The 27,331-nt window shown below is 44.9% G+C and overlaps 2 protein-coding genes across 5 annotated transcripts in view; one reads left to right on the forward strand and one right to left on the reverse strand.

The window, feature by feature from the left end:
- TMEM9 (transmembrane protein 9) overlaps positions 1 to 10,235 on the reverse strand; it is a 46,667-nt gene extending 36,432 nt beyond the window's left edge. Inside the window, exons 1-7 of one of the 3 annotated variants that reach the window (XM_053393601.1) lie at positions 10,142 to 10,157; positions 8,954 to 9,108; positions 6,636 to 6,738; positions 5,628 to 5,719; positions 4,431 to 4,539; positions 3,333 to 3,464; positions 243 to 2,626 (exon numbers count right to left, since the gene is read on the reverse strand). In XM_053393601.1, coding sequence (XP_053249576.1) covers positions 2,477 to 2,626; positions 3,333 to 3,464; positions 4,431 to 4,539; positions 5,628 to 5,719; positions 6,636 to 6,701 — 549 coding nt within the window. In that variant the 5' untranslated portion in view covers positions 6,702 to 6,738; positions 8,954 to 9,108; positions 10,142 to 10,157 and the 3' untranslated portion in view covers positions 243 to 2,476. Of the gene's footprint in view, positions 1 to 242; positions 2,627 to 3,332; positions 3,465 to 4,430; positions 4,540 to 5,627; positions 5,720 to 6,635; positions 6,739 to 8,953; positions 9,109 to 10,141 lie in introns of those variants that run through there. The other 2 variants (XR_008331172.1, XM_053393600.1) reach the window with 2 other exon arrangements.
- Positions 10,236 to 10,286: 51 nt separating this feature from the next.
- Positions 10,287 to 27,331, forward strand: part of LOC128416223 (uncharacterized) — a 33,886-nt gene continuing 16,841 nt past the window's right edge. Inside the window, exon 1 of one of the 2 annotated variants that reach the window (XM_053393603.1) lies at positions 10,287 to 10,500. In XM_053393603.1, the coding sequence (XP_053249578.1) occupies positions 10,340 to 10,500 (161 nt within the window). In that variant the 5' untranslated portion in view covers positions 10,287 to 10,339. The remainder of the gene's footprint in view (positions 10,501 to 27,331) is intronic. The other variant, XM_053393602.1, reaches the window with a different exon arrangement.

The raw sequence follows: 27,331 nt of genomic DNA on the forward strand, positions 1-27,331 counted from the left end.
TTTGATTTGTTAAATATTTGTCTGAGAAAATGGGCTGGCCTAAAATGACAAAAGGCCTTCAAGATTTCAAGAGATCTGAACAGAATCCACACGAGGGAGCACTTGAGTCAGATCAGTGCAGTATAGCTGCAGAAAGGTACCATACAGAGGCCATCATTGAGAAAATACAAGAGGATAGACTATAGGCAGATCCTATTGCTTAGCAGAAGTGCAGTGGGTACATGGATCACAAAAGACACGGGTTACACACCAGTTTCTTTGTTTAATGAAAAGATGCTGCATAGTAACAAGGATATCCCAATCTGCCAGAGATTCCTTAAGGGGAATGAACAGAACAGGTCATTTAATACATAAACATCTCTTTCATGCAGCAGGAAAAAGGTCATCCTTAAACACCTTTTGCTGTTGGCTTTTTCACTGGAGAAACCATTATTACTACATGACATTACAGGAATGCACTAGGTTTAAACTACGCCCCCTTCACCAGTGGTACCATGCTGACAGGACAACCTGCTGTGGGTACCATGAAAACGGAAGCGTATCTCAGTCTCCTACAGCCTCCAGACACTTGTACTACCAGCTCATGTGAACTGAAGTCCAAAACAATGGGAGACCACCAATTTGGGGAAGGCTGGTATATGTGATATTACATATGCAGCAGCCATATTGCACATAGCTAGGCTGTCAACTGTGGACCAAGTAAAACAAAACTGAGCACTGAGTACTGGAACGTCACTATGAACAACTGCCCATATTTGAATTGGCACCTTGTAAAGCCAAATTGAAATCCAAAGGGTAGTATTCAACTAAATCTTACTTAGAGTAGACCCAATGAAATTAATGGACATGACTAAGGCAGGCCTATTAATTTCAGTGGGTGTACTCAGAGTAAAACTTGACACCCAATATTTTTATAAGCAACATTTCGCACTGGGATCGAGAGTCCAGTTTCTTTGTACTGAAACAGATTCCCACAAGCCGAATGACAATTCTCCTTGCGCAAGACACACATGAAAGCAAATGCAAAGGTATTGTTTTATTATGAAGATTGTTATATTTTTGAACTACCTGAAGGGGACTTTTTCATCACAGTATAAAATAAATAAACAGATAAATAAAAGCAGGGTCCATTTTGTATGCAGATGCACAATTCTTGGAGGGTATACATCAAATCAAGCTCATTAACGTGTGGAAAACTCTGTGCTTGCAACTAGAAATGTGTGAGCAAGTATTTATTCTCCCCACTCATGCTTCCATGGAACCCAGTTTAAAATCTTAGACCTACTCCAACAAGCAATACAGACAACTCTCAACTTACGCAGGAGTTTTGGGAATAGCACATAAAGCCAAAATTGTGTATAGTCAAAACACATTGGCTGCAATGGCAGGTGGCATTGCCAAAGTCTCCCCGCCCCCCCCCGCCCCCAAATGTGTGCCCCCTTTTTATTTTTTAAATTCAAAATTTGCCAAGTGCATAAAGCTGAACGTGCACAAGTTAAATGCACGTAAATTGCAAGTTATCTGCATCTTGTACCTCTGGATCAAATGAAGAGATTACAAGCATCTCCTTCCTGGCTTAGATTAACCACAGTTTCTTTTGACTTCCAGACCAGGAACTTGGGTCATCTTTAACAATGGTTTATTGTAACAAACCCTATTTTAAACAAAGTTTGTTACTGTTGACATAACAAAACTTTTATTACTTGTTTGGTGCAAAGTTAAGCAGTCTTAAAGTCTCCAAAGGAAGTGCTTCTGAGAGTTCATGATGTAATATCTAAATGCATTTCATTTATGATATCTTGTAATGATCAGAGCCAGAGCCTTCTCTTTGAAAGATTAGAATACTTCACTGTCAGCTTCTTCTTCTTTTGCAATAATGAAAGTTCAGCAACAAAATAATGCCCCGTTCTTCACAGTTAAACTAGGCGTTCGCCTGGCAGATTACAAGACACAGCACAATTTGCTGCTATTTTTAGCTTCTGGAAAGATACAAAGAAGCTAAAGGTGGTTGTTTTTTGGACTTCCCACAGCTCGCATTTAAATTAAGGGGCAACACTCACTGCTTGGTGAGTGAAATATAGTTTGAGACCAAGGGTTGGGAACCTGTCTGTGGCTGTCCAGATATCACTGGACTCCAACTCCCATCAGCTCCAACCAACATGGCCAATGCCCAAGGATGATGGGAGACGGAGCCAAGCAGCATCTTGGGGGTCACAAGTTCACACCTGTTTCAGATGATGGGGAAGACAAAGGGCTTCCACCTTATGGGCTAGAATAAGATTGGGATGCACAGCCAGTGGCTTCTTTCAACTGAGCTTGCTTTCTAAGGGGGGAAAACAAGCAAAACAAACTAGAAAGGGCAAGTGCAAGAAGTTTTAAGCTACAGGTCTTGGGGTTTGCACTGGCTAACAGAAATTACCTGCCCAGCTAACCAGCAGCTGCTGCTCTCTCCCAGACTGCAAACCTTCCATGAGATCTAGCTGAGCATCTTGTGTCGGTCAAACACCGTCTTCCGCTGCTCCTGCACCTGACGCTTCCACCGTTGCTGGGCTCCCTCCACTCTCTCCAACACTGTGTTTGCCCGGGTGGCGGCCGAAGGGCGTATTGCTGCCAGTGAATGGGCGTCCTGCAACACCGAAAGAATAAATGCCTCAAGGATCTACAAAGGGGCAATGCATTTCAGAAGTAGAATGCTCAACAGTGACACATCAAAGGAAACCTGAAACAGGCTCCCCCAACTTCCAGTCCCCAGGTGTTGTTAGACTACAGCTCCCATCATCGCTGACTGTGCTAGCTGGGACCAATAGGGCTTGCAGTCCAATAACATCTGGAGGCCCAAAATTGGGGAAATCTGATTGGATTCCTTTTAAGTGTTGACACCTTTTGGCAAGCCTTCATGGAGAAAAACCACCTGGAGGATCTCTGTGGCCAGAAAGATAAAATTTCAATGAAACTTTTCCAATTTTGCACAGTTGGGATTGTACGGACCGTGTGCCTGCAGTTTCAGCATTCATCACGCGAAACAGTTATCTGGCACATCATGGAAGGTCTGGCCAATGTCTGGGAAAGGATTGCAAGCCACAGTAAGGTGGAGAAGGCATCTGAGTGTCAGGGAGCAAAGCACTTTTATCTTTGGGGTTTTCAAAGGACTGGATAGAATATTGTCTGTCCTTTGGCGGATGAGTCATAAATGTGATGGAATATTCCCCTCTATTCTGTTGCCCCTTTAGAATGCTGATTAAGTTAGCAGATGCTGAGGTTAGGACTCACGCCTCATGCAGTCTACTTTTGCCCCAGTCTGCTCATTATCAAAAGGAAGGCATCATGCTCACCTCGCTTTCCTCTTCATTGTGCAGGGGCTGGGTGTAGGCATCAGGCTTGCGGATGAGGGGGTCGACCACCATCAGAAAGACCATGTAGAGCAGAAGGGCTCCAATCACTGAGAGGTAAATGATGATGATGACCTGCCAAAGGTCAGCAAGGAAACGGGATGAAGCAATTCTTAAGCCATCAGGTTCTGCAAGTCACACAGCCTATATTGCAACATACGTCTCTTCAGAATGATTTAGGAAGCATGATGTGACAGTTCCAAGTTAACCTTCAAGTTAGCAGGAATTAAACAATCCAGAAGCCAACTCCCAACTAGTGGGAAAAAACCCAGCTCATTTTGCCGCCACCCCCTTAATGCCAACAGGGTTCATCTAAGCTACAATTTCCAGAGTACCAGGGACTTTTGATGTGGCCACTGAGGCACAAGCTTGCTCCATGGACTTGTGCAGGACACACTACTCCTGCTATAAACCCATGCATGTACCTCCAGCTATAAATCATTCAAGTTGTGGAGAAAGTGGATAGAGTTTTCTCTCTCTCTCATAATACAAGAACTCAGGGACATCCAGTGATGTTGGAAGATTTGGGGCAAAGTATTGATTCACACCTTGCAGTTAAACTATGGAATTTGCTGCCACCAGAGCCAGTGATGGCCACCAACTTGGACGGCTTCAGAAGAGGATAAGATATATTTGTGGAGGATAAGGCTAGCAATGCAGCCATGGTGGTTATGTTCTGCTTCCACTGTCAGAGGCTGTGTAACTCGAAATACCAATTGCTGGGAATCACAGGTGGGGAGTTGCACTCAGGTCCTGCTTACAGGCTTCCCATGGGCATCTGGTGGGCTGCTGCCTGATCCAAGTGCTGGAGAAAAAGGGGCCCTTCGCCTCATCCAGCCGGGCTCCTCTTATGTTTGGAAAAGCCACATGAGAACCAGTGGACTAGACCTTCAGAAATGGTTGAGACAACCATTAGCGCTATGTCCTTCATGGGTAGACCCTCAACCCTACTCATCCCTGCCTCCAAAGTTGCCAATGGTCACAATTCTGTTTTATACAGTGAGAAGGAGAGGCAGTGCAAAGGCTCATCTTGTCTTGTACCTTGATGGTGGTGGTGCTTCGCTCTTCATACTTGCACTCACACAGCAGGCAATATGCCTCGACATCGTTCCCCGGCACAGGCATCGGCTCCACCACATGCAGGCAGTTGCTGCAATGATGGCAAGAAATGAGCATCAACAGCAGGAATCGAAGCTCTCCTCTGTCACAGAATGCAGCAGGAATGGCTGTCACCTGTGACTCTTCTGTTCCCATCAGCCCCAGCCGATTATCAGGGTTAGTTTATTATATATTTTATTTAGCAAGCGTTATATATGTCGCCGAATGAAAGGCCAACCAGCTCTAAAGCACAAAGTAACGTAACATATTCCTTAGAAAATACTGATAAAATCGACAGACTTTAAATGGAAGTTAAATGTTAATGGGTTGCATCCCATGCTAGTCATGCACATAACAGATCCACTGAAATGCATGGACCGGAGTAATTTAGGTAATTCCAGTGGATCTACTCGGAATACAACTTGGTTGGATGCAACCTAATACAATGAGCAAAATACTGTAAAATGATCAGTTTTAAAAACAAATATACATAATAAAATTGCATGTATGGTAGGTTTGCCAAAACAACAACAACAAAAGTTTTTGCAGGCATTGGGGGGGGGGATACTATGAAGGCACTGTCCTAGTATGAATAGGTGGAGAGTTCCAGAGAATAGACTGATTGCCACAGTAAAAGACTGATTTCTCACAAATGCACAGCAAACATCATGCTGCAGATCAAAATGGGTGCCTATGGGGCAAGGCGATGGGAGTTCAGCTAGACTTGGACAGTGCTGCAGGTGGCCATTGGGGATCCCTGTTCACGGCAGTGGGGAACCAAGGTAGAGTTTTCTGAGGTGGCACAGGACATTCTGAACTTGAGCTCACTGCTTCCAACAAACCTTCCCAGCAACATCAGGAAGGGATTGGAAAATGGTTGCAGATGTAAGATAACAACCATTTCTTCATTGTTTCCCTACCTTATGACTTCAAAATATGAATGGGGAATTGTAGCACTTTGGGAGGCCCTAATTCTCAGTAAGAAGCAGCTATTTACAAATCCTGACTCTTTGCAGTAGCTGGTTTTGAGCCAGAGAGTCTTCTGGAACAGTCCCCTGAGGAACTATGTTGTACAGTTTTTGCAAAGGTCATTTGCTATGCCGTTAGAGGATGTAAAACTTCAGTTGAAGATTGACTCACCAGTCCTTCTGTGACACATTCTTCTTGTAAATCTGTCCACTGATATTCCTATATGGGGGGCAGACACACTTGCAGCGGATGTCCTCAAAGCTCTAAAGAAGCAAAGTAAGATAGGAATGCAATAAAGACTATTTGGCAAAACATCCCGCCCCACCAGAGAATGAGATTTGCAGCAGGGTCAACACTTGACTTCACTAGTGAGCTTTCTCTCCTATCTAGTAACTGCAATATCCATTCGCATTGATATCCTGCCGGATCTTGAAGACATGCCTGTTTCATTCCTCTGAATTTGAACTTCTTAATCCAATTGTTTTAACTGCTTTTTTATAGTTCACTGTTTAATTCTCATACCATTCAATGGGTTTGTTTTATTGTATATTTTTAATATGAGTGTTTTTAATATTTTGATGGAATAGTTTTATTGTGCATTTTAATTATGTATGAATTTTATGATTGATTTTATGCTTATAAACCACTTAGAAGCCATTATGGAATATAAGCAGTATTCAAATCCAATAATAATCATAATTAATGCAAATTATCTTTTTGTAAAAAAATCCTAATAGCCGGATGGAAGTGGTTTGCAATCCATGTGTCAAAAATTCTGACAGAAAGTGGTTCTTAGTTAACTAAGTTAACCAAAATACAACTAGACAGCAGCCAACAAAAATCCAAGTATTACTGCATGGTTATATGGATGTTTGTTCAAAAGTACCGTTGAGCTCAGTGTTGAGCTTTATTTACTCCCAAATCTAAATGTCCTGAACCTCAGCCTCACATATAATATTATCAGCAATCAAGTTAACCTAACCTTGCACATACAAAATAGGTAAGACAACAGTTTTGGGAGGATGAACTCAGTGTAAGAGATGCACATGCAAAGTCTCTACTACCAAAGCCAAAGGGACTCTCAACTTAGCCTGGAATGCTGTGCAATTACTTCCCTATGCAATGTCTCTTTCATTTCTCACTTGCATTGAGTGCTTTCACCACTGCCACCCCCTTTACCTTGCTGGTCTCTGATGGTGGTATTACAATACACCAAACAACAGCTGCAAGTAACACGAATTTCATGATTTCCTCAGAAATGCCACATAAGCATTGCAGGAACCTGAAACAAAAAAGAAGAAGTTCAGTCAGCAAACTCTTCCTGAAGTTCCACATGCAACTCCTAGAAGAGGCTGTGTCTCACTGACACAGAGTGCCAGAAGGTAGAATGTCAGAGATGGGAGAGTCCTCTTCCTCGAACCCTAGAGAGACACTGCCTGTCAGTGTAGACAGTACTGGGCAAGATGGACCAGTGGTTTGATTCAGTACAAGGCCTCTTCCTTTGTCCCTGCTTTTCTGCTTAATTGTCAGTGTACCATGGACCATAGAGATGCCTCCTCCTTATATTTTGGCTCCAGCCACCTCAGGCTAGGTGCAGATGTTGGAACCAGGCCTATAAACACAAAGTAGCATAAAATGCAGCAATAGGAAAGTCAACTTGGGTTTGCTCCCAGGTGAGAGAATGGGGCAGCTACAGGCAGGGGAGGGAAATGTCAGTTAACTTGACATCCAAATGACAGGTGGACAGCCTGGGAGCATCTCCAGTGAAAGCACGAATGCAATTCACAAACACACATCCATTTTGTGACTTTGCTCATTCATACTGTTTTGCTGATTTATATTGTTTTCCTTGTATTTATTGTGCAATGGGAGTCGTAGTTCAAAACATTTGGAGGGCACAAGGTTGGTAAAGCGTGGATTAAAGTATATGGAGCTTATTTGTTTAGCAAAAAACAATCTTAAGTAATTTTTTTGAAGTACAGCAAGCCCACAACTTATGTGGGGGTTACGTTCTGGAGATCAGGCCTAAAACCAAAATCGCATATAGTCAAAACATATTGTATTCAATGGCGGGTGGGATTGCCAAAGCCTTTTTTCCAGAACCTTTGCGCTCCTTTTAAATTATGTTTTGGTTTAGTTTTGCCATGCATGTAAAGCTGAATGTGCATGATTTTGTAAAAAAAAAAGAAAATTGCATAGCCTGCAGGCTTACTGTATATGAAACTATGAAAGTAGAAAGTGAGGAATTCTTATGCCACTCATAGGTAAAGGTAAAGGTACCCCTGCCCGTTTGGGCCAGTCTTGCCAGACTCTAGGGTTGTGCGCTCATCTCACTCTATAGGCCGGGAGCCAGCGCTGTCCGCAGACACTTCCGGGTCACGTGGCCAGCGTGACAAGCTGCATCTGGCGAGCCAGAGCAGCACACGGAACGCCGTTTACCTTCCCGCTGGTAAGCGGCCCCTATTTATCTACTTGCACCCGGGGGTGCTTTCGAACTGCAAGGTTGGCAGGCGCTGGGACCGAACGACGGGAGCGCACCCCACCGCGGGGATTCGAACCGCCGACCATGCGATCGGCAAGTCCTAGGCGCTGAGGTTTTACCCACAGCGCCACCCGCATCCCTATGCCACTCATAATAGTATACAAATGAGTCATCTGGGGCAGTTCTTTACCTGTAATGCCAAACCATGGTTGAGATGAGTCCTGGGCTTCTAGGAACCCAGTTTGCAGGACAAATGTAAATGACAGGTTGCTGGTTTAGTATATTCCGTGGCAAATGGGTTTGTTACAAACCAGATTTCCCACTATTTAAACTGGTTTAGGGAAAGGTCTGTGTAAGGCCAAGGTTCACTCATATCACACTGAAACATAGAATCACAGAATTGTAGCGTCGGAAGGGACCATGAGGATAATTTAGTCCAACCTCTGCAATGCAGGGAATCTTTTGCCAAATGGGGTTCGAACCCATGACCCTCAGATTGAGAGTCTCATGCTCCTGAATTGGACCCTGCTTGTAATTCCCATGGAAAATTCATCAGTACAGTATGTGATGATCGCTGCCGCTGACTCAGGTGGCTTAAAAAAAGAGAGAGAAGCTTCACAGAGGATTGTGCCGTCAAGGGCTGTTGCAGATGACAGCTGAATAGAACCTGCACCTTCAGACATCGTTTACCTCTGGTGCGGAGGTCAAACAAAAGGAAACGTATGACTAAGCAGGGATACATTTCCATATGCCCTCCCGAAGGAATGCAATGAAAAGCGATCAATCGGCAGCATCCTGCGTGCAGATAATATTCTCTCCGGCAATTAAAACCCCTTCATTGAGCATGTCCGCACATTCACTCTCAGCATAGAGAAAACCGACCAGTTTGCAGAAATTTGGCGACCCCAAATTTAGCGACTGGAGGATGCAAACGAAGCCACGAAGCTCTCCCCCCATCCCGCTTTCCCCCCATAACTGGGGCGAGGAATTATTCGCTATGCAATATAATACCCACCGAAGCTGCAGCAGCTCCTAGAAGCAGAAGAATCCACGCTAATCTCCACTGGTATTTTTTCCCCCTGCTGACATCATCAAAACAGACACTGCTCGCAACCAACCAAAAGCCTTGTCCCAGAGGACGCGTTGAGGGATCGTTTATAATTCCCTACCCTTGGATTCACAAGAAAAAGTAAAGAAGAAAAGAGGCGCTCTTGTGGATTAAAAGATTCGACAGCTAACATACACGCAAGGCGACTGCACGAATTCGACTGCCTACGAATTCGAAAGGCAGGAAAAGGTGGTCAGGCTGGCTTCTGTTTCAACTTTGCAGATTGCAGATTGACCCTGCAGTTTTGGAAAACCATGTCAGTCTACTCCGCCTCAGTTGCTGTTAACAACAACGACACAGTATCAATATGCATGGCAATTGACAGAGTAGTTTTAGCACCCACCCCAAAAAAGCCCCAGGTCCCGGCAATTTATAGTCTAGGTTTCGACTGAAGGGGAAAACAGGAGGGCAGAAGAAGGAAAGAGAGTCACAGCACAAAGAGATTAAGTAGCCTACGCAAACGCAGTTCCATAATTCAGTTCCATAATTTTCCGCAGCCTAAGGAAACAGTGCCTTTGAACATGTACAGAGCTCACTGCACTTGTGTAACGGGAATCACCACCCCCTCTGCTTTTAACGGTATGAAGGAATCGCCGTCTAACCGAGGATATAGGGAGAGTAGAAAAACCGGCTATTTACAACCCACTGCAGAAAAGTCTAATGCGATGGAAATTTTTAAAAGTGCTGGGTTCCTTTCGCCCCACGGGAATCGAAACTTTGCTCTTCTTTTATCAAGCTCCGTTCCTCCTCCTTTTGAAGCAGCCTCTTAGACCTGTGGTTAGCTCAGTTTGGTAAGAGCGCACGAGACTCTTTAATTTCAGCGTTGTAGGTTCGAGCCTCACGCTGGGCAAAAGATTTCTGCATTACATGGAGATCGACTAGATGACACTCGTGCTCCCTTCCAACTCTACAATTCTATGGTTCTAGTCTAGTCGAACGCGACAGGGAACCTGTGGTCCCCCAGATGTTGTTGGATACCAATGCTCCCATCAGCACCGGCCAGCATAGCCAGTGGTCCGGGATGATGGGAGCGGCACATGTCAAAGCGGCTCATTGAAGGCAACGCACCACACCAGGGGGCGCAAACTTACGCACCCTTCCGTGGACTGGTAGGTCTTCCTTCTGAGTAAGCAGCGGCACTTGGCTCCGCGAGTTCTGCAGCTGGCCAGGGAGCTCAGCTTGCTCGAGGAGCAAAGTGTTAATGAAATAGATAGGAAGTGGCGTAGCCGAGGAAGGCGGGCTCCAGGGGTGGGAAGTGTGCCCTGCTGGTGGGCATGAGGTTGTGCCGGCGCAATGGCTGCGGTGGACTGTGTCCTGAAGCTAGGAGGCAGCGCATTGACGCACAAAAGCCAGCTAGAGACCCTGAGAGCGGAGTCCTTGCGCGGGGCGGCTGCTCTTGTGCACAAGCTCCGCGAGGCGGGACAGAGGCGGTGCATAATCGTGCACGGCGCAGGGTAGGAACATAGCAGCGCAGAACTGGCGGGGGGGGGGAGACTGGGCAGGGCTTCTCCCACGGTTGCGTGGCGAGGAGACCCTCCCTTCCTAAGGCGCGCGCCGCCACCAGGGAAACGCACCGCTGCAGTGCCCCACGTGCTGACCCGAAAGCAAGCGCCGCCTAAACGGGCAATCTGTGCACGATTATCAATGGGATTTCCTAGGAAGCTTTCTATCTAATACGGTCTTCATGCCTAGAGACGATGAAACCTATCGCAAACTGCAAAGGAACTTGATTTCAATAAGATAAATAAATACTTCCGCATTTCCCCCTTCCGCTGTCAACAATTGCCCCGCCTCTCTCTCCATTGCCCACTGTTTTATTTACAGTTGATGAATGGCAGATTTTCAAGCAGTGGAAACAGGAGAGAACACCCGTCATCTCACTTTGCCTACTGACAAGACCAGTCCTGCTTGCTATTGTATTTATTGATGCTAGGATTAAAGCATGGGTTGCCCATGGGTGCTCCAGTCATTTCGAGTTACATTGAAGCATGTCATATGTTGGTTGCTTCTTGTGTTTCATACCATTGGAAATTTCTTCTAGTGTGTATTGCATAATGTAGGGTGAAGTTCGGAGAACCTGACAGATCTGTTATGCTGTACATTGCTGTATAGAATAGATGACCCTAGAGATCCTACAATAAAAGAAAAACAGTTCTATGAGATTTTTAAAATATAAACAGTCACTTACTGCACTCTGTCTTGCATGGAACATGAAAATAATAACTCTGGTGGCAGCAGCACAACCCGTAATTTCTAGGCTTTGAGCCCACTGGGATTATCACAATGGTATTCTTATAGGGCTAAAGAATTCTCTAAATCTGTGGCCCTAGAAGTGTGAACAGCGAGTTCTGAGCAGGAGCCCATGAACAAGTCCTGTACATTCTCCATTCCTCTCTTAGAAATGTTTTGCTCCATGGAGTTGTCAACTCATGGAACTGAAAACATACCGGTAAATGCTCCTGACTTGCTCCATCTCTTTTTCTTTTAATCTGCCTGTTATGTCTAGCCAGGGATGCAGGAAAGATTTGCCAGCTGACTCACCCTTTGTATTTTGTCTTGTGTTCAGGGGATCTGTAGCCTTTTCTTGACTAGAGGAAGATTACGAAGTCTGTGTGTGTAAATTTCTGTTTTAAAGCGTTCTCTGTGGTGATCTTGCTCTCTACCTACTCAGGTTTACTTGAAAAAAGTATCTATAAGTGTGCATTTTAAATTTCCAGCAGGTGGCAGTAGTTCTCATTTGCAAAATATATTGATCTTATTTGTTCAGTTCATTCCATTGATTCCAAACAAGCGAGAAAGAGATCGGACTTACAACTTCAGTTGCGGGGTAAGAATCTGTGGCATATACATGAAATGTTGAAAGGTCAAGACCAAGGTGGATCTGTTAAGTTGGAATGGCAGTATTTGAGCTCAGGGAGGGAAATTAAACTTGATGAAAGTGTTGTTGTGTAGGATTGGCTTCAGTAGGCTGTGTTTGCTCTCTTTCCGGATATTAATGCAGTAGCATTAATAAAGTTTTAATTCAAAATCCTAATATATCAGGTATTTTCTGCAGACAGCCAAGATCCAAGGGCAGTGTTTGCATATCACAGTAAACCATGGTTAATGGTCTACTGTGAATGTGCAGTTGGGTCCCACTTCGCTCCTTCCCTAAAATTAAGCAGTTCGCACATTGCAGTAAACTTAGTGGGAATGGGAGCAACAAGCCATCAATGTGCTCTTCATAATTGTTGCTGTAACAGTCTGGGGTGAAGAGGTATATATAAATGTGCAAAATAAATAATGTTTTGTAATTACATTTACAATATTGGACCTAGTTTTATCTTTAAAATGTTGCATTAGATGATAGGTGTGATTGGGGATGGAGAAGCACCCAACCCATATGCACACTCCCCACCTGCCTGCGACTCTATCGCTGTGCTAGTCTTTCGCTTATATCAATTCATAGTGTCTGCAGCGTCAGGAGCAGGTAGACAGCAATGGTGGATGAGCTCAGAATTGCCTGCTTTATTCACCTCACGTGATTCTCATTTAGTAAACATGCACACAGATTGCTAGTAGGATTGGCACTAATACTATAAAGCAGGAGTGGCTAACCTATGGCTCCCCAGATGCTGTTTGACTGACCCAGGATGACTGTGGATGATGGGAGTTGTAGTCCAATAACATCTAGAGGGCCATAGCTTAGCCACCTTAGTTTTACAGGCTGGGGTAGCAGCTGAGGCTGCGTGTGATATCATTAAAGCAGGAACTTGTAGCTCTCTGGATTTTGTTGGTCTCCTCCTCCCATCAGTCCCAGCCAGAATGGTCAGTGATCAGAGATGATGGAAAGCCATAGATGCCTTGTCCCGGCATTAAAGGGCATCAAGTTGTCAATTAGCTGATTTTCATGTTTACATCCCAGAACAGTGGCATTTGGCTTTTCTTCCCTTGGCGCCGTCTCAAATGTTTGGTAACACAGGATGTGCTGAAGCTGACTAAACTCTCTTTCCCAGCGAGTCTCCCATGCCAATCTTATTTTTACACCCTCTCTCCAGCTTTTCGTCCTCAGCTTGCCATTTCTCATTTGCTGCTGATAAATGTGGATTAGCTCTGGAAAGAGCCTAGCCAGACTCCAAGGCCTGCAATGACTGGCATGCTGTTGGTATGGGGACCAGCGGGGCATTGTCTGGTGCGATTGGATTACTCTGAGGGTTAGTATGCAGAGGGTGGATCTGCATAGGAATAGAAGCATCTGTGGCATTATTGGAGCCAGCTAGAGGATCTGTAACATGCAGTGCTTGAGAGAAATGTGCTTTGATGCTCAAGGGCTTAGCCCAAATCTTTGAACATGTCTCATGAACAGGTGTGAAGATCTTTCAATTACCACCCACCCTGTAAAACCTTTCAAAGGTTTTGAGAGCCAAAGAGGGCTCTCTAACTGCGACTCAAGCGGGCATAGTGTGCATCTGCCACAAGTGAGGCTTTGCCTATTTTGACTATCCAGCGTATCTCTGCCAGCAGTATGGTGTGATCTGTTGGCAAGAAACCACTCAGGCTAGATCAGCATTCACCAACCTGGTAGAGACGTTTTTGACTCTAGACACCTCAGACTCCAACTCCCATCAGCCCCAAACAGCACAGCATCTACGATGACAGGAGCTTTAGTACAAAATATTTTGGGGGCACCAGGTTGTTGAAGGCAGGGATAGACAGCAAGCTTACCTTATTCATTACAGCACTAGGAAGGATGCTCTCTTCTTCCTGCCATCTTCCAGTAATAGGCTTACACCAAGGTAACGGCTAGATTTAAGTGGAGTTACTGGCAATGCTCAGTAAGGCTAGTGAAGGAGAACAATGGCTGACTGGTCTTATTTCAAGGATACAGCCTGCTGTCAGTGACTGGCTTTGCATTGGTATGCAATGTTAAAATGCCTTTGAAAACATGATGATTGTGGGACTGGAAATATAGGATCTAGCAATTGCCAGGAATAGCCCCCTCCCCAATTTTTGTGAAGAAGGGGGGATTGTGCCGTACTCCAACAGTTGGAATTCTACTCTAGGTTATTTCCTCCACTTACTGCTAGGGAAACACTGTGCCTTGATTTTAACATTTCCCTTCAATGTCGTCTTCAGGATTGAACAGAGATTATGTGTAGGAGCAGCTGAATTCATTTTTTTGCATCACGCAAGTTACTGAAGGATCTTTTCCCTCTCTCGCTTAGTCATTAAAAGAATACAGTACTTTTCAAGTAGTGTGCCGGGGCCCATCAGTGGTCCATAGGTAATCTTGTTGGGTGCATCACCAGCCCAACTCTGGGTGCTAAAAACAACATGGGACCAAGATACCTTCTGGAATGGGTGTATCGGATCAACGTCTAAGTCAGGTGTGGGAAGGAGTTACTGAACTACAACTCCCATCTTGCCTGGCCTTTGGCCATGCTTGCTGGGACTGATGGGAGCTATAGTTCAGCAACATCTAGAGGGCCAAAGGTTCCCCACTCCTGAGCAAAGTCCTGAGCAAAGATGAAAGTCTGTTTGCTCTAAAGTTTGAGACCAGCCATCTTTACAGCCAAGTGAAACTCTGGGGTTGCGGCCCTCATCTCGCTTTACTGGGCGAGGGAGCTGACGTTTGTCCACAGACAGTTTTTCCAGGTCATGTGGTCAACATGATTATGCCTCTTCTGGCGAAGCCAGAGCAGCACACAGAAACACTGTTTACCTTCCCGCCAGAGCGATACCTATTTATCTACTTGCACTTTGACGTGCTTTCAAACTGCTAGGTTGGCAGGAGCTGGGACTGAACAACGGGAGCTGCGGGGATTCGAACCGCCAAGCTTCTGACAGGCAAGCCCAAGGCTCAGTGGTTCAGACCACAGCGCCACCCGCGTCCCAAAAAAATCTCACGCCCATTGTAGAGCCGTGGTCAACTCACTGGAATTTTTCCATAGAATTGCCTCCAGCTGAACATTGTTTTTAAGGCTACCAAGAGACTTGCTTACTTAATAGCTGCTTGTTAAGGCATTTTGTGTTCCAGTGGCACAAGGCCCTGGAGATATTCAAAGCCCATTATTCCGTCAGAGGCTGCCTGGAAACTCTTAACGCTTAATTGCCATTAATCAAGGTCAGGAGCAGGTGGTTTGCTCATGAAGTGGGAGGGGGAAAGTGGCTTTCCCAGTATGCAGCATAGAGGGCAGCTATGGTATCCGTGACTGGCCTTTAGTTACATGCAGACAGACAGGCGATGTGAAGGGCCCTGTGTCGGGAGACAGCTCCCACAGGAGCAGCACTAGGCTGCGAACAGCCATTAACTTAATTGCCATGACCAAATAAATCTTAAGCACTGGAACTCAGCATTGACTCTCAAGAATTGCAGCTGCAGCGCTTGCCAGTTCTTTAAAGCCTTTTGGAGCAGAGGGGAGGTGCAAAGATGGCACAGATGAGTAATGTTCTCAGGGCTGGGGAGAAAGATCAGAGGCAAGGTGAAGACCTTCTTGTCCGCCTGCGACTCCTTCTAGGGATTGATTCTTCTCTCGCGTCCACTTCACCACCTCTGGGCCTAACTAGCCGTTACAGGAGACACGTGACTACTGCCAACCCACACCTCCCTGGCTCCATCCAATAAGAGAAACGTGTGCAGTGTTATTCCTTGCTCTCACTCCAGTTAATGGCTGCCACTTGTAGGGGGAAAGGAACAGCTGAGTAGGATGTCATGTCGCTGGAGAATAGAGAGCAGTGTGAGAGTTTGCCTAGAAAGTAAGTTGGTGGGAGACTGAAAGCCAAGATGGTGATGTGAGGAACAGCCTCTATTTTTCACTTTCTTGGATTTTTTTTTTAAAAAAAACTTGGGCTGCTGGCCCACATTACTTGCTTTTGGTGTAGAAACTAGCCTATTGCACAAAGCTAAAAATTGCATTAATTACGCTCTATCCATTTTTGCTTCTTCTCTGCCTAGCAGTAACATGTGGCTCTCAGAAGGGGGAATGTGAACTTCTGGCTGAAAGAAAGTTCTCCACTCTCTTTGTCTCTGTTTCTCTCCCACACACACACCCTCTTTCTGGCTGACAGTGTTGTATAAAAAGGAATTGGACAGGAGATCCATTGCCTCTGACCAAGCTAAAGCTTACAAAGAAGAAATTGAGCTGTGAGCAAAATGTGGTTGTTTCATTCGTTGATTGTCTCGAGTGGCCCTTAGGCATGGTATTCCTGGAACACTTCTTTGCTGTCAGCACCGCCTTCTAGACATGCTCCCCATCTTCGAGTTCTTGTGGTTATCAGAAGGCATTTTGCAGGAGAAGGGGGAATTAGCTAGCTCATGCGATCTGGCTGAATTCCAACTTGGCCAGTTGCATTTGGCACCTCTGAAATCCCCACTTGTTCTTCGGTGGGTTATGGGACCCATTTAGGCAGAGCTGTCGCACACTGCAAAACAGCTGCCCCTTTTCAGTTGAGAAGGGAAGCAAATTATGCAAGCTCCCGCCATGCATTATGGGAAGTAAATATTGGCAGCATTTTAACAGGAGGCTTCAGCAGTTTTTGTAAAAAAAAAAAATTAAAATCCCTTGAGCCGCTGTAAACTCCCAAGATTAGAGATGGTGTGAGAATGTGAATAATTTCATTTATTTTCCTATTTAAGCAGACAGTTTCCCAAGGGAGAGGCTGCCAGTTGCCAAATTGTTTGGAATAAGTTACTCCTGTGGAGGGGGGGAAAGAACGCTAGAATGCTCGCATTTCACCTTAGTCCTAAAAACACCCGTGCCATGATGTTGCTCATGGTCGCTCTCCTGCAGCTGTTGGGGCAGCTGGAAATACCCCTCCCATTATAAGACACATTGTGCAAACCTGTGATAGGGAACCTGTGGCCACTGTCAGGTGTTGCTGGACTACAACCCCATCATCCCTGGCCATTGGTCGTAATAGCTGGGGCTGATGGGACTTGCAATCCAAAAAAACATCTGGAAGGCCACAGGTTCTATTATTATAAAGGTAAAGGGACCCCTGACCATTAGGTCCAGTCGTGACCAACTCTGGGGTTGCGACGCTCATCTCACTTCATTGGCCAAGGGAGCCGGCGTACAGCTTCCGGGTCATGTGGCCAGCATGACTAAGCTGCTTCTGGCGAACCGTTTACCTTCCCGCTGGAGCGGTACCTATTTATCTACTTGCACTTTGTGTCAGCATCGCCCTTGAGCCAGTGTCACGGACTGAACTCATCCACTTCAGCCCCGACTGGGCTAGGCGAGCTGGGTAGCACTTCCAGAGACCACCTTCTGCACAGGAACAGGTCAAAGTGCTGTGGACTCACAGCTTAGAGTTGTGAGCACCGGATTCACTCCAACAAGAAGACAGTCGTCGCACAGCAGAGTATAGCAGAGTATAGCAGAGCATAAACGACTCGGAGAGCAGCTCTGTAGAATATCTTCTTTATTCTATCTACAACTATAGTACACAACTATATACAGAGCTAAATGAAAATGCTGAACTGCACTGAGTGTCTGCAGCTGCTCTTAGCAGCAACCCTATCGATACACATGATCTCTCTCTAACTCTCAGTCTCTCTCTCTCTCTCCTTGATGTGAGGCTGGAGCGGAATAAGTATAGAGCAGAAACCGCCCCCTCCTCTCTGGAGAATCAGCAGAGGACATCAGCAGATTCTTGGATATGGGAGGGGTGAAATCTACTACTTGCACTTTGACGTGCTTTTGAACTGCTAGGTTGGTAGGAGCAGGGACTGAGCAACGGGAGCTCACCCCATCGTGGGGATTCAAACCGCCAACCTTCTGATCAGCAAGCCCAAGGCTCTGTGGTTTAACCCACAGCGCCACCTATTCTATTATTATATTTATGGCTTTTTTCCAGAAAGGCGAACTGAAAGCAACTTACAAACATTTAAAAAATAAATGTCTGTGTTATATTTCATGTTAGTTTTGGGGGTGTGGGGACTGTTAGCAATGGAAAATGGTCTTAAGGTTGCTTTCCTGAATCGTATTATGAATTAGATAGGCAAGGATGCTTCCTGTTGCAAAGTACAAACAGGTTCCGCCCCCCTGCCCTCCCAAATTTATGGTCTCAACTAGTTTGAATGTTTCTGACTTTATGGCAAAACGAGAAGGTCATACAGTACTGAACATTAGGAGTTGCCAGCATGAAACTCACTCTCTGGAAAAGCAAGAGAACCAAATGCAGATCATAATGTGCAATTAATGTGTGGGGAAGATGCCACCAATGGCTCTCCTGCGCATGTGCACAGAGGGAAATAGACACCTGTGCGTTGGCCGCTCATGTTCTACACTCAATGCATGTTCATGCGCACAAGGAAAATCATGACATCTGAAGCTGTCCTTCGTGCACTGATGCCTAACCAATTTGTAGATTAGGTTGATGACTAAACTTGCAAAACATGGATATGATGTTTCATATATACTATATATGCTATAAACTGACACGCATTCAGGTTCTTGTCAAGTGTTCCTACATTTGTCAAAATTATGTGACCAGAAATGTGGGAGAAAAGCATAGCAGCTTCTAGAGACAAGAGAAAATTTTAAAGTGATAATTCCAAGGTTGTAATCCTACGTGGGTTTACCTGGAAGAAAGCACCACTGAATGCAGTAGATCTTCTTTCTGAGTAAACACATATTACAGTGGTACCTCGGGTTACATACGCTTCAGGTTACATACACTTCAGGTTGATTCAAAATCCTTTATTAGGCATAGCACACCACACATTAACAAACACACATCATATACAAACTGTATAAAATACGGGCTCAGCGAACACAATTTTTCCCAGTTCTATTCTTAACTCCAAGAAATAAATCGATGTACATAGATAATATAATACAACACAGCAACATCACCTACCATTAAGAACCACTAAGTCTCTTTATCATGGCCCATTCTTTCTTCATGGACAGCACTTAAAAATTCAGCGACTATTAAAGTAATTTGATCATCGCTGTCCGCCAGCAGGTCCTGAACAGTCGGTTGTGTAAAAATCTGTCTATTAAATTTTAGGGCCTCAAATAATTGTCTTCTGGCATAACTGCCAAAATCACAGGAAAAGAATATATGCTCTAGAGTATCGGGTTCCTGTTTTCTGCATTTGCAGAGACGCTCTGATTCTGGGATAGCTAAGTATCTTCCTCTCACTACCACCGAGGGAAACATGTTAAATCTGGCCAACATAAACAGCCTACACGATTCATGTTTCTTCAGATTTGTCATGTATCCCTTTTGGAAATCTCTACACAAAGGGAGATTTAAGTGGATAGGAGAGCAGGTGCTGTGCTTTGCAACCTCAAGCATGACGAGAACACTTTTTTCTGTAAGAGTCTTCCTGATAATTTCCCATGTATCTTTGGGATCAGAGATTTCAAAGTCAGTTAAAGTGAGCCCTATCGAATCCAGTTTTCGCCTACAAATCAATGATAGATTGTAGATTGCACTATCACTTAAAAGATCGTACAGTAGAGAATTAGGGGATAGGGCTCTATAATGAAGGAAGATCCAATATTTCAAGGTCCTCAGCCATGCTCTTACTGATAAAGGCAATATTCCCAGCTCACAACATATTGTTTCATATTTTACAGAGTTTGCAAGTCCTAATAATGACCTCAGAAGGGATGCATGAAATTTATCCAACCTCTTGAGGTCACCTGAAATCCACACTGGTGTGCCGTATAGAAGTTGGGCACAAAGTTTCATGTCAATCACTTGCAATACAGCTGGAATAAATCTGGTTATAGACTCCGCTAACCCAGAAATAGTGCTTCAGGTTAAGAACTTTGCTTCAGGATAAGAACAGAAATCGGGCTCCGGCAGCAGCGGGAGGCCCCATTAGCTAAAGTGGTGCTTCAGGTTAAGAACAGTTTCAGGTTAAGAACGGACCTCCAGAACGAATTAAGTACTTAACCCGAGGTACCACTGTACAGTCTTTTATTTGTGCAGCTCAAAGAGGCCAGTGTACCTCGTGCTTCTGATTCCTTGCAATTAACGTAACATTTGAACTAGGTCTCATAAATCTCACGCATACTAAGACCTGTGACCTTGCTGCCAGTGAGATACATATGTTCCACTTCGAATGATAACTTATTTCAGGAAATCAGAGGCATGATTTGCACTTAACAAATGTGTAAACTGACGCTCTTACTTTTTTGCTAGGTTGAGGGGGAGGAATGGAATTTTATTATGTGACCATAGGCCATAACAACATAAAAAAGCAAAATAGTTATATTAAACAAGTCACAGATATCTGGTAAAATAGATCAAATTTCAAATTGGATCAAATTGTTAAAACTCGCCATTCAAATAATATCAACCAAGAAATTTTATTTAAAGACAATTTTAAGGTAAAAATTAAAGGTTAAAATTGATGAGTATTTGTAATGGTTAACATTAATCTGCATTAATATAAATTACCATGGCAAATTTGCATTGACTTGGCAATCCAAAATCAACGATCCTTTAAAATCTTTTTTGTACAAAGTGCATCTATAAAAGCTGCCATGTTGCAAATTTTCAAGCTTCAATCAGAACTTAATAACAAATAAATGAGCTTCTGAGAACCTGACGGTTGAGGTTTTTTTCATCTTAGACAGGGAGTCAAGTATCTGTCAGAAATTTCTTTAGTTGATTGTTGCTTTACCCAGACAACCGGACATTACCCAGAGAGGGCTTTATCCATGATGAAAGGTTAAAAGAGCTAAATATTTGTAGCTTGCTTAAGTGATGAGACAGGGAGATATGAGAGCAGTCTAGGAATACTTGGAGGGTGCTAATTCTTTTTCCTTCCTGATAGTTATTTAGCAAGGTTCACAGCGTTAGCGTATGTGAGATAAAATTAAGAGGTAATATATTAAGATGTAATATCAAGGTGCTACCATCTTTGCAGTATCCATGGGATATAGTATTCAGGATGAAAGCAAGAGTTTCCAGTGTGAGACAGCTAACCCCAAACATTTAGGAAAGTCAAGTAAAGGCTTCTGGCCCAGAGGACTGGAGGAAACCACAGCTCTCAGGCTTTCCTATAGCACCATATAATTCACCTTGCATAGGAGAATGAGTGGCTCTACCAGTTGCAACATTCAGGAGATACATCAGGTGCATCTGTAATATTGTTCCGAAGACAGATTTTCAGCACAGTCTCATCATAGCAAACTGGTTTGAGGTATTGCAAAGCTAGATTTATTCCTAGAGATATGGTTTCAGTTTCTTTCCTGTATCAACAAAAGCACCTTCAGGCTCCCACCATCTTCATTTTGGAAAGGGGAGCGCCCTCATCATGTGTGCGGCATAATCATGTAGATCAGGAGCAGCGACCGCAAGCCTGGGGACCAAATGCATCCCTCTGAGCCTTACCGTCTTGCCTTTGAGACCCTTCCCAGGCTGCTCCATACCCTCCTTGAGTGCATTTGCCAGGCTGAAATCCTTGGATTCTGACTTGCTTGCCTGGGTGGAGGATAGAGAAGATTGTGTGTGGACTTACTGTACAAAGGTAACATTTGTATCTGTTCTGTCCACCTCTGGCATGGAACCTTCAGAAGGTGGCCACTCTATGTGAGCAGGGCTGAAGCCCATGGATTGTTTCTGAGGCTCCAAACCATGGTCATGACTTCAGCAATGAAAGACTTTATCTACAAACAACATTTGTACACTAGCTGAGACAGTATTTTAAATAAGCAATGAGTTGTCAGAAATTGAAGCCACTGGCACAATCTCATTGTGTGCCATAACCTTTCCTCGGCCAGTTGGAACATCTGGGGTGCCATGTTAACGTTTGGGAATAACAGCTTTGGAGGCCCTTTTCACACTGAGGCAGATGCCGATTGCCATTCATTTTCCTGCTCCATAAGAAATATGAGCCTGTTATTTAGTAAATCCTTCAGAGTCTCTCCACTGGGTCTAATAGTCGCCTTTCTGAAAAGCTTCTCAGTGTGGTGCCCCAGCTGAGAAGCATCTTTCTGTGGCAAATGTCTTCACTTCCATGCCAGCGGGCAATGCCAGAGAGGGTTTGCGAGTCTGGAAACACTTCAGTCTCTGTCCTTGTCTCACGTGTGTCCTCTCTGCTCTGGTTGCTAATGTATCTTGTTGCTGGTGGGGATGCCATCTGGATTATGCCCTGTGCTTTGATTCTCCCCACCCTGCCAAAGTGTTTTGCCACCCGGTGATGTTAGTAGTAAATAGTGATATGGAGAAGCTTGAGGAGAGAGACTGATGTTTGCAAGAAAACAATAAGAGAGAGAGAGAGAAATCCCAATTGGGAGCCACCCCTAAACCAAACATAATGTTGGGTTGATCCTCTGATCAGAAGAAGAAGAGGAGTTTGGATTTGATATCCCACCTTTCACTCCCCTTCAGGAGTCTCAAAGTGGCTAACATTCTCCTTTCCCTTCCTCCCCCACAACAAACACTCTGTGAGGTGAGTGGGGCTGAGAGACTTCAAAGAAGCCCAAGGTCACCCAGCAGCTGCATGTGGAGGAGCGGAGATGCGAACCCGGTTCCCCAGATTACAAGACTTCCGCTCTTAACCACTACACCACACTGGCTCTCCAGTGTGGTGTAGCATCTCCAGGAGGAGATGCTAGGGCATGTGACTTGACGACAGATGCTCCCTGGAGAGCATTATGGGGCTCCTAAACTAGTATGATATATGAAGTTCTCACTCCTGCAGGGCTCAGGAGCAAGTGACCCTCAGCCCTGTCATTGATAGCCATCATGCAGTCACTGACTCCACGGTGCAATAAAAATAGACTAACCACTTGACTAAGGTTGCTGACTTCATGGAATAGTTGACAATAGCAAATAACATTTGTTCAATTGATCTACCAGTTAGACTAGTCAGTTGACCCAAACCTGGCTCCTGGATATGAACTTAATCCCAAATAAGTTCTGGTGCTGATCTGCTGAGTAGCATCATGGAAGTCAGCCTTCCTGCCTCCCCCACCCCCCATATTGCAAACTAGACAGAATGACCTAGTAGTGGAATGTTGTGCTTAGGAATAGCTAGACGGAATGCACTCCGAGAGATGATATATAGGATGCTGCTTATTGCCGACTTGGTGTCAGGGTCGCAATGTTGTCACTGGACATGCCTGTATATGGTTGCACAAGCCTATGGAGCCGGCTACAAATATCCCCTCCTCTTGGTTTCAGCTCTTTGTGCCTTTCCTATGCTAACCTTTCAGGAGAGAACGCAACAGCCGCCCTGCCAGTCTTTTGGGGGATTGTGGCGATCTCATCCCATCTCTATGCTACATTAAAAATAGTTTTCAAACAAACATCTCCACCCTTTTCAAAATGATCCCCAAGCCATGGATGTGAAATCGCTGCTTCATCCCCCTTGCCGCCACCTAGACTTTTCCATCGTTGCTTATACATTCCTCTCTCTCTCCCTTTCTGGCATCTACCTTGCGTTTGGCCTCATTTTCTAAAGGCCTCTGCCGGTCATTTTTGTCCCACTTTGAAAATGTTTAATTACCTGTCCTGCTTTATGTTAAATGCCAACTTTTCCTGGCTGGGAATGTGCCTTGGACACACACTTGTTCCTTCGTTCACCAAACAACTTTCATACCAGTTGTCAACCTGGTCTCTCCCATGAAAATGCTAGGCTTTTATTACAATCTTCATTACAATCTTCCTTCATTAGGATCATCGGGGGGGGGGGTCTTTAAAACAAATTTCTAACAGTGAGACTTTGTACCTTGGGAAAATGTCTTTCACCCTGAAGATTACCCCTTGCTTTTGTGATTGTGATGGAGTTGCACAAGAGTTGTAGGCATCTGTTTGGGATTGCAAGCTCACAACCCAGGCATGTTGCAAGTCTCCTGATGAAGATGGAGGGCCCTTGGAGGTCTTGGATAACAATTTTGGTGCAGAGACAGGCTGATGTGGAGGCAGGTGAGTCTTTTAAGTATCCTGACCTCGTTGGCAGTTCTGGAATGGGAAGTATTGAATCCCCATCCCCATACAGCATTCATTTTAACTAACTAACAGAACAATCTTGTATTCAAGTTATACTGGCTAAGCAGCTGTAGGGTTTGGCAGAAGCCTTACTATGTTGACAGAACTCAAAAAACATATTAGGCTGGAACAGGATTGAACCAGGAATGAGGAGGGGACAGAGCACACTTCCACTGCAGATATGAAGCAGGGGTGGGCTTTGGTAATCTTTCATAATATGGTGCCCTGTATGAGGACAAAATTTGACGTCCCCAAATAGGCCTTCATAATTATCGATCTTCTCAATATTGTGCCCCCTTGGCTCAGCACCCTGTGATGGGGAACCACCCACTATGCCCTATATCCAGGGGTGAAATGGAAAAATGGAGGTGCTGTGTTGTTTTCCCCAATTTTCCCAGCTTAAAAAAAAATGTTTCTGGAAAATAGGGCAAAAAGAGAAAAAACGGGTGAATTTTTTCTTGGTTTCCCCTCCACCCCCAGCCTTCATGTCTTTACTCAAGACCATGCTCCTGTTGAGGGGTCAACTTTCCACCAGCCCTGGACCTGGTGCAAAGAGTTCCTATCCTAGGGGATGGAGATTTTAAATAGCCACCTTGATACTGATGAGCAGTCTGCTGACATCACCACAACAAAGCATAGAATGTGGTGTAACCCAACAGCCAATCACAGCATACCACAACTAGTCTATATAATCCCACAGAGGAAGGCCACAACCCAGATTATATGGTACATGGAATAGGAATATATTTCTCTGGCCTGATGTTGAGGCTCACAGGAGGAAGTTTGGTGAGGTGAATGAGGAAGAAAGCTAGCTTGCAAAAAAGGAAGCACTTAGCACAAACAGCCTGTCCCCAACACACTCCTAGCAACTTCAGCATATTCTCTTCCTAGAACTGTAATAGGTCCCTCACCCTGGAACTCTGCCATTGCCATTCATCCCACTCCAACAGCTGGGTACGCCAGAACAGAGCAGCCCACCGCAAGTCAGCAAGGGAAGAGGATTACCATGCTGCAAAGTATTCACCACCATCACTACTTTTTCTGTACAGTGGTACCTCAGGTTACAGACGCTTCAGGTTACAGACTCCGCTAACCCAGAAATAGTACCTTGGGTTAAGAACTTTACTTGAGGATGAGAACAGAAATCACGCAGCAGCGGTGCGGCGGCAGCGGGAGGCCCCATTAGCTAAAAGTGGTGCTTCAGGTTAAGAACAGACCTCCGGAATGAATTAAGTTCTTAACCCGGGATACCACTGTATGTGAATGCTGTGTCTCCCCAGAACTGTATTCTGGAACACTCTTCCCCCTCAATAGTGGGAAGAAATGTTCCCTACACAGGCAAGACCCTCATCCCCACATGCAGGTAAGTTTGCAGCAGTTTCTGTTCTGACCAGTCTTCCTCACAATCAGCACTGATTCTGTTCCTCTGCAGTTCAGTTTCCTCTAAATGATACCGTATTCATCTTTTCTTCTGTTTAACGCAAATTACAAAATTATTTATGTAATTTACGGATTGAACATAATTAATGACGTAATTTCCACACTATTCGTTTCAACGTAAAGGAAATGGCAAAACAGGTCATTAATAACGTATCAGTTGTTTAATTAAATCAGAAAGTTGGGACCAAATACCAGTCATATTCACTGGATGGATACTTTTCATATTGACTAGATTGATTTCTATTCCAGACCATTCCAAAACACAAACAATGGCATTGTGTTTTGGACGTTGTTTCCACACATATTGGGTTATACAGTAACACTTAATGGGGAAATGTTAGGTATAACTATAGTCACAGTCACTTCAGTCATTCCCTTCCCTGCCCCCAGGGGTGGGGAGGCTGAGGCACAAGCACTAGCTGTCACTCAAGTGGCACCACTCACCCTTCTTTCTTGCTCTCTACCTTGCATTCAGGCTTCTTTGCTCTCCATAGGCTGCTGTTCCACAGACTAGGGACTCCCACCCCCACACATTCTGTATACACCAAGTGGGAGGCCTCCCCCATGACCATCCACAGGGACTAGGATGCTCTCAGTTATTCCTCCAGGCTGTTGACAACCTACTTGTTCCAGGCAAGCTTCTACATGACAAACAGTTATGCAGCAGGTGAAAGTGCTCCTACAATGGTGCTGGACCCATAAAGGACTCCACTAACTTCACTGCTGTCTGACAAGGCCCTGCCCGACATGCGTCTTTCCCTTTCAGGATGGCCTTCATCCCAGATGCTATTCAATATGGAATGATGAGTTTGCTACATGCATTGTTTCTTTGTCACTAAAGAGTGGTAGATCAGGACCACGTTCTCATCAACCTGGTATGATCTGGTTTGAGCTGGCCTCAGGATGAGGTTCTGAGGAGGGCAGGCAAAGTGTTGGGCTCAAAGGCTAGTGGCTCCTCCACTCTGCTCTCTCAGATCCCCTGGATCTTACAGGGTTGTTGGAAGGATTGCAAGATCATTCTGTGAAGTCCTTTGAACATTCCAAAGCACTCCATATAGAACTGAAGAACTGTAGAGATGGAAGAAACCCTCAGGATCATCTAGTCCAACCCCCTGCAATGCAGGAATATGCAGCTGTCCCTTACAGGAATCGAACCTGCAACCTGGGCATTATCAGCACCCCATTCTAACCAACTGAACTATGTGCTAGGTATTACTACTGCTGCAAGTAATAATTATCAGTGCTCCCAAATCATCAAGACAGTCTCCTGCTCTCAATTACTGCTCAGTCATCCTAAGAACTTTAAATTGAATTTTTACTTACTTGATTTTTTTTACTGTAAGGAACATTTACTTGATGGGGTGGAAATCCTTAGGAGAAAAAAGAAGTTGGAAATAACAGTGTGGCTGTCCTTGCCCCCTGCACCCCCACCAAGGGGGGGGGGCGGTGGGATGGGGAATCCCACTTCTGGCACAGGGTCATTGTGGCTTTTGATACGGTTAAAATTCAGATTGTCTGATTGTGTAGAAGACCAATCAGGGCAGGGGTGTGGTTGGGGAGAATGGGGAACGTGCACCTTTTCAGCAACCTCCTCCCCTAGCAAAGGTGTTTATCCCATTGACAAGCAGTCAAGCAAGCCCCCATGGTCCTTTTGTAATTGCTGCATTAGCAGAGGATCAAGTAGCACTTAATGGTTGCACGCTGTCATAAAACATGCTTGAAAAGGTCAGGCCCCTCGTGAAGGGAGAATATTTGTGGCACTCTGACATAAGCCTTGGCCGCTCACTCGCAACAGGTGCATGCTTGTAGCCCCTCCTCCAAGAACCAACGTCTGCCGTGAACCTCCTCTCCTTACCACATGCCAGGCTGGTTTGGATGACTCCTGCTTGCTGAAGTTCTCACAAA

This window comes from Podarcis raffonei, chromosome 6 (genome assembly GCF_027172205.1).
Source record: "Podarcis raffonei isolate rPodRaf1 chromosome 6, rPodRaf1.pri, whole genome shotgun sequence".
Classification (NCBI taxonomy): domain Eukaryota; kingdom Metazoa; phylum Chordata; class Lepidosauria; order Squamata; family Lacertidae; genus Podarcis; species Podarcis raffonei.